Here is a 12,992-nt window from a genome sequence, read left to right as displayed (position 1 = left end):
AAGCTACAAATCTGTCATTACTACTAAGGTAACAACCTATAGGGAAAATAACAGGTTTTAGACTCAGAGGGTTCTGAGTGTACAATTTGTACCTCATGTCTTTTGGGTTTTTTTAAAGATTTTATTTATTTGACAGCGAGAGACATAGCAAGAGAGGGAACACAAGCAGGGGGAGTGGGAGAGAGAGAAGCAGCCTTCCTGCCGAGCAGGGAGCCCGATGCGGGGCTCGATCCCAGGACCCTGGGATCATGACCTGAACTGAAGGCAGACACTTAACGACTGAGCCACCCAGGCGCCCCCTGTACCTCATGTCTCCTAAAAAGTGGAAAAAACTTACCATCTCCAAACTCTATAGATACTGCTTCACTGTCTGACATTCAGGGTTAAAAACATAAGACCACCTTGATTTTTGGTCAGGGAGAGGGTATGCTCTGGATGCTTGTAGATTTTTTGTTTTTAAATTCATGGTACTAAAACTTCCCCAGGCCTGTCTCAAACACTGAATATTTTAAATCTTGCTTCTTCCTTCGTTATCAGTTACATTTTCTTCCATTGTCTGAAAAAAGCTTCCATTCCAAATATTTTTGTTTCTATAGTTCTTAGATTTGTAACCTATTCTGTCACACCTCTTGTTTTAATTCTGTGATTTCTTTCTAAATTAAAAATCTGGGGCGCCTGGGTGGCTCAGTTGGTTAAGCGACTGCCTTCGGCTCAGGTCATGATCCTGGAGTCCTGGGATCGAGTCCCACGTCGGGCTCCGCTGCTCGGCAGGGAGTCTGCTTCTCCCTCTCCCGCTCCCCCCCCCTTGTGCTCTCATTCTCTATCTCATTCTCTCTCTCAAACAAATAAATAAAATCTTAAAAAAAAAAAAATCTGCAAAAAATTCAAGTTAATCTTCCACATTGCTGATTTCCACAGGGGCAATTCTGCTGTGTCCGGGATCAACTGTTTCTGTATATATTCTATTACTGCAGGCTTTTATCTCGATGGGTCTTTCTATTCATATTAGATCAAGTTTTTTTTATATGCCATAGATGATGCCAATAGTTTTCTGAAGTTTTCTTCCAGTTCCAGTAGAAAAAAAATTTTTATTTCCTCAGATCTCTTCCTAGTTCTATGGTATTTTTTCCCAATAATCACACATTTAAACAATTAATGAGCAGCTACTGTATGCCCGACACTACACTAATAGAGAATTTTACAGTAAATATGCTATGGCCTCCTCTATTCAGCGTGTAACAAGCACATAGCAATTACAAGGGTGCCTTGAGTTACAAGGATGCATGCTTAGCCCAAATATATGTGGGAGTATACACAATGTCTCAGAAGAAATGGAAATACAATCTGAAGCAGGACACACAATTTAAGGGAGGACAGAGCTACAAACGGGAGAGAACAGAACTAAAAATACCCTATGTGCCCAAATAGGGTATTCATTTTAGCAGTAGACTATTCCCTGGACACTCAAAAAAGCTTTGACTAGGGCGCCTGGGTGGCTCAGTTGGTTAAGCGACTGCCTTCGGCTCAGGTCACAATCCTGGAGTCCCGGGATCGAGTCCCGCGTCGGGCTCCCTGCTCGGCAGGGAGTCTGCTTCTCCCTCTGACCCTCCTCCCCCCTCTCATGCTCTCTCTCAAATAAATAAATAAAATATTAAAAAAAAAAAAAAAAAAGCTTTTGACTAGTACTAGAATGTGGAAAAATTGGAACTCTCATACATTGCTGGTGGGGATATAAAATGGTGCAGCTACTATGAAAAACAGTTGGGCAATCCCTCAAATAATTAGAACAGTTCTAAACCATAGGACCCGGCAATTCCACTCCTACATATATATCCAAAAGAACTGAAAACAAGTATTCAAAAAAAAAAACTTTAATGTTCATAGCAGCACCATTCATTTATAATAGCCAATGGGTGGAAAGAACCCAAATGTCCATCAACTAATGAAAGGACAAATAAAATGTAGTATATCTATTCAGCCATTAAGGAACGGAGTATGCAGACATACTGCAACATGGACGAACTTCAAACATTACGCTTAGTAAAAGACAAAAAAGGTCACTTATTATATGATTCCACTGATCAGAGAGAGCGAGCCTGTGAGAGGTTGCAGGGGATAGGAGGGGAGTGGAAATGAGATTCTGCTTAATGAATTTGGGGTTTCCTTTTGGGGCAATGAAAATGTTTTGGAGCTAGATACAGGTGATGGTTGCACAACATTGTGAATGTATTAAATACCATTAAATTGTTCCCTTTAAAATGGTTAATTTTGGGGCACCTGGGTGGCTCAGTTGTTAAGCGTCTGCCTTCGGCTCAGGTCATGGTCCCAGGATCCTGGGATCAAGCCCCGCATTGGGCTCCTCGATCTGCGGGAAGCCTGCTTCTCTCTCCCACTCCCCCTGCTTGTGTTCCCTCTCTCGCTGTCTCTCTGTCAAATAAATAAATCTTAAAAAAAAAAAAATTCTTTTAAAAAATTAAAATGGTTAATTTTAAGTTATATGAACTTTATCTCAATTTTAAAAGAACTTTGGCCCTGTTAATATAAATTCTTAGGGATTAGATATGCTTAATACATAGTTCAAGTAGTCATTTGACTTAGTTTATAAAGACATTTAGGGGCGCCTGGGTGGCTCAGTCCTTAAGTGTCTGTCTTTGGCTCAGGTCATGATCCCAGGGTCCTGGGATCGAGCCCCGCATTGGGCTCCCTGCTCTGTGGGAAGCCTGCTTCTCCCTCTCCCACTCCCCCTGCTTGTGTTCCCTCTCTCGCTGTGTCTCTCTGCCAAATAAATAAAATCTTAAAAAAAAAAAAAAAAAAGATATTTAAAATTATAAAATAATTTACAGGGGCACTTGGCAGGCTCAGTAGAGCAGATGACTCTTGATCTTAGGGTCATCAGTTCAATCCCCACATTGGGCATGGAGCCTACTTATAAAAATAAAATTATAAAGTAATTTACCTGAAAATTTTTTTCTACTCTTCACATTTCAGAAACCATCTTAACTCTTCAAATGTACTTTTTTTACATCAGTGTTTTCATTAGCACTGGAAAGTCGTCTCCATTCCATTGAAGTGTTTTTAAAAAAAAAATCCATTATGGAACAATCATGGAAATTTTATAACCTGCCTAAAATTTCCATTTGCATATTAGAAGAGCTATTTTTTTCACTTGTTTTTGGATTACGATCTCCAGAAATATACCCCTAACAACAGACTGGGTTTTTGAGGGATGTTTAAAATGTTTCCTTACCACATCCAACAGTTATAATTGTGAGGCCAGAGAACAATAATTATTGGATATGCTACATTTACCTCTTCTCAATCCAGATTTCAAGCCTATGAAAGCCTTCAATGAACAGTGTTGTAGTATTCAAAACAATTGTGAGAGGGCTCAATAAATGTGGAGACTTGATAAGGCTTTTAACATAAGGAAACTCTTGGGGTGCCTGGGTGGCTCAGTCAATTAAGTGTCTGCCTTCGGCTCAGGTCATGATCTCAGGGTCCTGGGATTGAGTCCCGAGTTGAGCTTCCCACTCAGCAGGGAATCTGCTTGTCCCTCTTCCTCTGCCCCTCCCTGCTCGTTCTCTAATAAATAAAATCTTTTAAAAAAAAAAAAAAGAGAGAGAGAAACCCATTTAAAAGAATATATATAAAAAGGAAACTTTCTTGAATATTTTATGGTAAAAAAGCAAATTACCTTGGATTTGTAAGGTTCAAAGGGAGGAATATACAGTATTGCAGAGTGGGAAAAGACATGAAATTTGTAAACTATGTTCTCCCTATGGGTTTTTTCCCCCTAATTATTCATCCTCAAATAAGGAGTGATCTAAAGTCAGCTGTTTGCTAAACTGAGCATACATGGATACTTCTGGCCTGTGTCCACAATGGTGGTTTTTAAGTCCTCTTTCTCAGCTATTCAGAACCAGATGAAGGCAACTCTCAACCTAATTCCCATTTTGATCTACTCTGATTCTCACAGTCTAGTAGATGGGAGTCATCAAATGGGTTCTGCTCTAGAGCCTCCAGGAAGAAAACAACCTTCCCAAAACCCTGTTTTCTCCTATGGGATTCATTTCAGCCTCTGTCCTCCAAAACTTTAAGATAATAAATTTGTGTTGTTTAAAACAAACAAAATTACCTATATAGATATAGATACAGATCAAAGTCATCAGAAACTGCAATCCCTACCACCCCAGTGTGCATCACTATTAGAGTTCTTTTCCTACTCCAGAAATGGACTGGATGTAGACAATAAAAGGAAAGAATCTGGTGTAACTCCAAGATCTTGGCTTCAATAACTGGATAGATGGTAGTTTTCTCCTTTAGCTTGGCATGTATGTTCTACTCTACTGGATAAAGGGAGACTCCCCTCTAGCATAGGGCTAAGAACTAACATTTGAGTGTCTCTATAAGCTAAGTCTTACAATATAAACACGAACACATACCACAGTCTAACTTCACAATTACCAAAAATTATTTTAACTTCATAAATGAGGAAGTTGAAGAAAGATAAAAAGATAGAGTTCAGATTAAACATCTGAGACATTTTCTACAATCACACACAGAATTTAAATTTTTTAATGTGGCAAAATGGTTTCAATGCACTCAATCCCTACTCTTTCAGAAATAAGGTTTAAAATCGGCTTTACTTCAGAACTTAAAGAAAAGTCCCTATTTACCCAATGATTCAGAACAGGAAGCACAACCCTACAAGTCTGTAACCATTTTTCCCCTCTATGGTTATGTTATTCACACTGAGCAAACATGTTCAACTCCTACTTTCCTTCTCCCCCACCTCAAGCACCATTGTTTACCTAGAGTTCTATTCAAGTTTTATATTACTATAAACACAAAAACATGAATAATACAGTAAAATAGAAAGAAGTTTCCTGCTTTCGTAAGTGGCTTCAGACTGGAATACATTCACTCTCTTGTCATTAAGAAAAACTCCAGACATGTTTGAGAAGTTCAGCTTTATGAGAGGGATAAAGATAATACTCATTACAAGTTAACCTGATTCCAATCATTCTGCACAATTTTCTAGTGGGAACTTGAATAAAGCCCTTTAAAAACATCATCCAACCATTTAAAGCATAGAAAATCAAAGGTTGGTTCACTGGCTCCTACTTTTCCCCTAATATAAAAACTATTGAGGAGTGCCTGGGTGGCTCAGTCGGTTAAGCACCAGTTTTCTCTCAGGGTCCTGGGATCAAGCCCCGTGTCTGGCTCCTGTCTGTCGCTCCCCACCCCCATTCTATCTCTCTCTAATAAATAAATAAAATCTTTAAAAAAACAAAAAACTATTGACCTAAAAACAAACCACTGGTAGAATGTGTACAAACACCACCACAACACAGATGCAAAGTGCTATATTTTGCAGTTCAAATTATACAGATCATTCACCAAATGAGGCAATGTGCCACAATGCAAAAAGACCAAGCATTAAAATCTGACCACCCACTCACTAGCTATGTGACTCTAAAAGTTAACTTCAGTTTCCTCATGTGCAAAAAAATAAGGCTAACCCTACCTACCTCACAGGATTTTCTTGCTAATTATAGGAGATCATGAACATAGAATATTTAGCAGTATCCTTGACACAACAGTAGGTACTCAAAAAGCTATAATGGTCAATTAATTTTGATATTATAGATGTCAGGACAATTAAGATTTGATGAATACTTATTCCCTTTAAGGACAAAATAAATTATGTCTCTCATAATACACACACAAAAAGGAGACACAAAATCCAAGTCTGACAGATGGGTTTTGTATAATGCATTCAGATCCAACCCTCCTGCCATCCCTTCAGGTTAAGAGCATTAGCCACAGGCACTTGGCCAAGGGGGAAAAAACATTTAGAGCTATAAACTTTGCTATGGTTTACAAGCTGATTTGTGAAGTAGCTTTAGCATGGTTTATATGTAAATAAATTTAGAGAAATAATCTCATTCTAATATAAAGAATGGAAATATTAGTTATGAACTCATTTCCCATCTAAGTGAGAACATTCACTTTAACACTAGCATCTTACAGGAGAACATATATAACACTAGCAAAGGTCTGACTAGCATTCCAGGTGGTTATTTTATCGGGATATAATAAAAAAGTAATTTAAAGATTTCTCTCTTGGGGCGCCTGGGTGGCTCAGTCAGTTAAACGTCTGCCTTCAACTCGGATCATGATCCCGGGGTCCTGGGATCGAGCCCCACATCGGGCTCCTTGCTCAGCAGGGAACCTGCTTTTCCCTCTCCCTCTGCTGCTCCCCCTGCTTGTGCTCTAATAAATAAATAAAATCTTTAAAAAAACATTCCTTTCTTTTGGGCACAGTTCCAGAGTGGGATCAGTTCTGTATCATATGAATATTTGTATTAAGTCCTGCACAGCATCAAAAACTGAATAATGTCCATGGTTGCAATTACGTGTGGACAGCCTTTGCCAACTAATCAATGCAAGCTATAGTCCGTATTGTTCACCACTTTGTCCCTAGTCTAACACAGTTGCTGGTAAGTACTCAAATCTTAGGTATCAAATATTTATAAACCATAAAAATCTAGGTCTACAAATAAAATACTGTGTCACTGGTTGTGAGATACATGAATAAAATATACTAGACAAAAATTATATAGCTAAACAATTAATGTTCCTAAAGTGCTACACCAAGTACTTCGGAATACATACATGGTCTCAGACCTTTACAGTAACTTTGTGAGGCGGTAAGCCTATTTTACTGAGAAAAAGAGTCTTAACCTTGTGTTCTTCAATACTGGAGCCACATTTCACAAACCACATGTGATACTGAGCACTTGAAATACGGTTACTGGGACTGATTTTAAAATTTAAAATAATTAAAACTAAATAGTAACTGATAATTGATTCAATTATGGAAAACTTAAGTATGTTTGGAATAACCCAGATACGCAAATCTGCTTTTTCAACTGTAAATATTATAAAAGTTAAACACATCAAATATTTCCAATGAAAATAGGGTCTGAACTGAGATGTGCTGTAAGTGTAAAATACACATCAGATTTTGAAAAATCAGTACCCCAAAAAAGGAATGTAAAATATCTCATTTGAAAATTTTATACTTCTTACATATTGAAATTTTAACATTCTGGGTCAAATTATAACATTCTCGGAGCGAAGTCCAACAGAAAACAGTACAGTAGGATACTGTCTAACTTCTCCTCTTAAGGCCATTCTATTTCCTTGAAATATTCTGTGTCTGAAGACCCAGGATCAAATCCTATTCTGACAGTGTTCCCTTAGGTGGAGTCTCACTTTAACTATTTAATAAGGATGTCTGGGGGGATTAAGTGAAGACCTGAAAACATGAAGCCACAGTCAGGGAAAAACAGGCTCTCACTAGAAGTCTGCTGTTCCCTTCATTCACTAGTCATTGTTCATCACCACCATGTTCCAAAAGAGACAGCAGGATTCAACTAACACTTTTTTTCAACTAACACTTTCAAATAATGTTTTAATTTTAGTTAATAAAATGTAAATATGGATGGTCAGATAAAATCTTCACTCTTACAAAGTCCATCAGTATGGCCTGTAATCATGCAGTCCAATGTTATAGACAATAGCCTCATGTGGCCATTTACATTTAATTTTAAAAGTTCCTCAGTCACACAAGCCACATTTCAATATCCCTAAGTAGCTAGTATAAATATTCATCATGGAAGAAAGTTTTGTTTTCTTGTTTTTTGTTTTTTTAAGGGAAGAATCTTAAGTAGGCTCCATGCCACGTGTGAAGCCCAAAGTGGAGCTCCATCTCACAACCCTGAGATCATGAACTGAGCCAAAATCAAGAGTCGGACGCTTCACCGACTAAGCCACTCAGGCGCCCCAGAAGAAAGTTCTATTAGACATTAACTCTCAAAATGAAAAAACACATGAGTAACAGTGACAGGAAAAACATATCATTGATATGTTTATGATATTTGAATATCATAGGGTATGGTTTCTAAAATCATGTACTGCACTACATACTAAAATGAAAATGATGGTGGTTCCACACACACACACATCCGGGTTTTAAATTATTTCCTAAACAGAGTGAAAGCATATTCACTAGAATTAGCCATACCCCTTTAAGCTGAGTAAATTGACGATTAGGAAAATTCTGAAAAACATGATACATCTTAAGCTTGGAAGCCATTCCCAGGTTAGACTGTAGCAGAATTCCAGGCAGTATGCCTCTCCAGGCAGTACAGTTACACATATAGCATATCACAGTAATACTGAGCACTGCTTCCTCTTTGCAAATCAAAACAGCCACAGCAAGAACCCCTACCATTCAATTCACAACATATTCCATGCCTGCATTTATGGATCAAAGGGAAAAGAAAAGGGTGGGGAGAACCCAAGAACCTGGGAATACAGCAGAATGTGCCAATCAGCATAAAGAAACTTAATGTGCCAAGAATTGAGAACTGCAACATTTTATGTGTAGTCTAGGAATTTTTTTAGAATCTGCAACTCTAGTAATCTCTTGCTCAAATAGGCACTCATCTGTTGACTATCAGCCTAAACATCCTAAAAAAAAAAAAAGCAAAAAACTTCGTAACTTAAAATATTAACATTCATTTGATGTAGTTCCAACCCTTGATGACAGGTACTTCAGTTGGCCATAATAGTTAAAAACAAATTTACAGTTCACCTTTAGAAAACTTTCACAGAAGCTAACTCTACACTCAAGTTCCTCAATTCTTGTTCCCAATTTTTATCCTAAGTGTTTCAGAAAGTTTTCTGTTACTTAGCAAACTGGCAGGACTCAGATAAAGACGTGAGATACCAATTAAAAATAATCCTTATTAACTTTTAAAAAAGGGATAAAAATGAGAAGTTAGGGGATATTCTGGAAGAGGTTAGTGATTGGGGCTCTTTGCACAATTAATCATTATCAGCTGGAGTATACACACTAGCAAGCTTAACTTTAGGTATGGCATATTACTACCAAAAAAATGACTAAATTCTTCAAATACATTTGCAAAGCTGCTGTATACTCAAATCTTCAAATTATTTCAGAAGGAAATGGTTTCACACTTGAGTATTTGCAGAAACTCAGAAATCAGACCCGTATTAAATCTGTCTTCAATTAGTGACAAGGCTGGATTCCAATCTTTGGGAATATTTAACAATTCTTGTCTCCTCTTTAATAGAAATGAAAAGTTACTGCCCAAACCACCACTAGTCAAGAAAGGTTTACTAATGGGAGATACCTCTGCCTTGTAACTAGCAACTGTACCTGCTTCTGTTTATAATCTACAAACATTTGTCTGCAGAAAGATTATATTTCAGAAACACTCTAAGTGAGGAGCCTGTGTTTTCCCCTCACACTCAAAAACATTATTTTCCTAAACCTCTACATTCATTTACACCTCACTCTAGCAGAAATAACCACAGCAATTAAAACTTGAATTGAGCAAAAAAGTAACTTCTGTGTCCACTCTGTCACTTAAGATTTTTTTAACCTTTTTTAAGTGTTCCATTACTTCAGGTGAATTATCTGAAAACCACAGATGACCAAAGAAAGTGTTTTACTTATTTTTTAGATTTATTATTCAATACATTTCAAGACATAAAGGAAAAAAATTTCTTGCTCGTGCAAAGATACCTGTAAAGAAACATGAAGTTATGTTACTGATAGCCTAAATATTCATATTCAACCTTTTTATTAAGAATCTTTTATGTTTATCAACTGGCGAAAGTCAATAAAATAGCCTTCAATGGCGTCCAGCAGGTCACTAACAATGTCATGTCAAACCGCAGCATCTTTTACCATTATGAATTTAGGCCTTCAGAAGATTCAGATGAGGCAGGGCTTTTTAAGGGAGTATTTGGGAAGAAAGCAAATTAAGATGAATAAATTACTGCAACCAAAGTAAAACCAGCTTGGTGAACTATGAAAATCAGAAGCTCAGAAGAGGCTTAATTCAGTCAAGCCCTCCAAAGATCATCTGCCTTGGCCCGCCACGGGCACACTGCCAGATAAGACAGTATGATGCCTACAGGAAAATGCACCATGGGAAAGAACTCTAGAACTTACTAAAAGGAAACCAATTACAGACCAAATAACTTTGCATATCTCAGAGCAGGTGTGCTCTATCTCCAGGGCTAGGTTCAATTCCAAGCAATCCTGAGGGAGGTACTTACACCAAGCCCACGACTACCTGCTACACTCCAGCAGACCCCAAGATAACCTCTGAATAACTCTTCCCTACCTCCTAAAACGAAAAAGGGGATAAAAGCCGCACCATCCTCAGAGAAGTAAGGAAAGGAAAAAAAGACAAGTACCCCTAGGGACCTTGACCCCACGCACTCTGAGACTGACACCGCCCTGAGAAATATGTTCCCCCATTCTATTCTCCTTCTGTTCCTTCAGTGACCTTCTGTTCCAACTGCCTCGGGGAAGGCAAGAGGCGAGTCGCCGGCGTTCCCCCCCACCCCCAGGGGAAGGTGCCTTTCCCAGTTGAGAGCCGCAGAGGGAGGAAGAAAAAAGGTTGCTCCTCCCCAGCCCACCCGCCCCACAACTGCTGGGTGCAGACACGATGGGGGAAAGGGAAGAGAAGAGCAATGGGAGGTGACAGCTCTGCACTGGCCTAGGGGATGAAAATCCTTGGTCTGGAAGAAACGCGGGAGAATCGCCCCCCCCCCTCCCCGCCCAATCTACCCAAATGAATGAACTGAATAAAACGGCGAAAGGGGAGGGTGTTAGAATGCGCAGTTCTTACCACCCAGGAAGTGAAAATAGAGGCCCTCGAACCCAGGCCTGGCTTCGCTGCCCTTTGCACCCCGACTCTCGTCCTTTCTATCCAAGCCCCACATCATTAACTCTTAAGCTTTCCAAGATAGAGCCCCCCTCCTCCATCTACCCCAAACACCAATACCCACCCCCCTCCGATCCTGCTTTTTCTACTTGGGCCCAGACTCCAGCTTCTCCTTTCCTACCACCCTCTCCACAGCCCTCACCGGCCCGGGCCCGGCCGCACCTGGAGATGCTCCTGAAAACGAATTGGCAGAATCTGGGCCATGGCGCTGTCGGGGTGTATGGTCTCCTCCTGTCACTGGGGCTGCGGGGCAGTGGCTGCCCGGGCTCTCCAAGGGAGAGGAGGAGAAGGGGGAGGGGGGAGGTTGGGCTCAGCAAGATACTCTCCGGGGACGCAGGAAACTGGCAGGCAGACGAAAGAGCTCGGGTCGGGGGCGGAGGCTCCAGGGTCCGGGAGAGCCGCAATGGCGGAACCGGGCGCAGCGCAGACTCCGGAAACGGCTGAGCCCTGCGGAGGGATCCCGACGACAGAACTCCGCCCAAGTCACCTCACTCCCTCCGCCTTTTGTACCCCTCCACGGAGCGCCGCGGTGCAGTGGTGCGCAGGAATTCGGGGCGCAGTGCGCCGAGGGCCTCGCTTACTGCTGCGCCACGAGGGTAAATTAGAGGACTCGAAGGGACTACTTTTTTGGACTCATCACTTTCCCCAGCCTCCTGCTTTTCCTCCCCCCACTCCTTTTTTTTGCATTTTGCCACATCATGCGACTAGCAGTGACTACGTCATTTCCGTGGGCGCTTAGGTCCCACCCACGTACTTCCGGGTGCACGTGATGCTGGTCGGGGAGGGTAGGCTCTTGCTGCCAGAATGCAGAGCGAGTTCTAGGGAAATGCAGAGTCTCCTGGGAATGGGGTGGCTGTTGGGCCGAGTTGAGGAATGGCGATGCTATTCCCTTTCCCTTTGGGCCCTGCTTATTTAAACTGAGTCCCTTATGAAGAGAACGTGGCGTGGGCAGATGGGCCCAGCCTCCCGCCCTCTCCGTGACTCAGGGAAACGGCCTCCTTGCAGAGAGCTTTCTTGGCAGCCGGCTGCAGCACTCCTCCCCCGCCTACTTTCATACCGTGGGTGGTTTCTTACGTCTCAGGGAGGGGGAATGAAATGGGGTTTGAGATCCTCCCCGCCCTTATGCACACCCTTCTGACGTTTGGAGAACCTGACGCTTGGATTCTAACTAGAACTAGCAATTTTTTTGTATGTTACCTAAATAATTGGCTCAAAGGACAGTGAAGGCCATTTATGAGGTGTCTCAGCTGGCCTTGCGATACCTTTTCTTACTCTGCGGACATTTTGGCGGACATAATATGTATATGATACGGGTCTAGCTTAGTACAGAGTTAGAGACTTTGAGTATCGTATATGTGCTACAGAATTGGACCAAAATTGTGGCAGGAGGATTTTTTTGGCCACATCATTTTCATACACATGCATTTTCATACAGACCTATAATTTAAGTACATTTAGAATTCCCAAAGCAATTGATTTTAGCTTGGATGTCTGAATGTGTGGAATACCTAACCAAAAGTGCACTGAGGTTCTGTTAATGACTGCTGTGTCATCACACATAGAAATGTAATAAATGCATTATTTTCAGAAGTCATTTAGACAGAAGAAAAATAGATTACAATTTGATGTGGCTAAAAAAATCTTAAAGATTTCGATACTGAGTTTAAGGGGGAGGTTTGAAACCTTTAAGGTTCTTCTAAGGTGTGGCTAATACACATTCTTATAAAAGGGGATTAACTACTAGCGGTGTATTTCAGTAGGACCACCTTAACATTGCCAGTTAATTAGCAGTATTTGGGAATATAAGCGCTTCAAAATTGGAGCATCTTGTTTTCCAACAGCATTAAGATAACTACAATATTCATTATCGATTAATAACCTTCCCAATACCTGATTGCTAAGGTATAAGCTGTAACATTTCATTAATAGCACAAATGCATTAAAGGTTTGAGAATTTAGCTATGTGCCTTTCATCTTTATAAGAGATGTGGCTATTTTTCCAGAACGATCTTGAGGAAAAACAAGTACACAGTAATTCTTTCTAATGCCCTTTTAAGTTAAACATAAAACCCTATTAGGTATACAATAATTTTGTGTGTTAAGCAGTTTTGCTTAGAGAAGTTTGCTTAATCATTTAAATTGCTTTTAATGTTTTTC

The 12,992-nt window shown here is 40.3% G+C and overlaps 1 protein-coding gene across 2 annotated transcripts in view; it reads right to left on the bottom strand.

Moving 5' to 3' along the window:
* Positions 1–11,326, bottom strand: part of CLTC (clathrin heavy chain) — a 59,771-nt gene extending 48,445 nt beyond the window's left edge. Inside the window, exon 1 of one of the 2 annotated variants that reach the window (XM_031035608.2) lies at positions 10,998–11,326. In XM_031035608.2, the coding sequence (XP_030891468.1) occupies positions 10,998–11,039 (42 nt within the window). In that variant the 5' untranslated portion in view covers positions 11,040–11,326. The remainder of the gene's footprint in view (positions 1–10,997) is intronic. The other variant, XM_006740315.3, reaches the window with a different exon arrangement.
* Positions 11,327–12,992: the final 1,666 nt, after the last annotated feature.

The sequence above is a fragment of the Leptonychotes weddellii genome, chromosome 15 (genome assembly GCF_054177405.1).
Source record: "Leptonychotes weddellii isolate Sample4059 chromosome 15, ASM5417740v2, whole genome shotgun sequence".
Taxonomy (NCBI): Eukaryota; Metazoa; Chordata; class Mammalia; order Carnivora; family Phocidae; genus Leptonychotes; species Leptonychotes weddellii.
The sequence above is the reverse complement of the archived record's forward strand: the minus strand, read 5'-3'. Positions and strand labels throughout refer to the sequence as shown.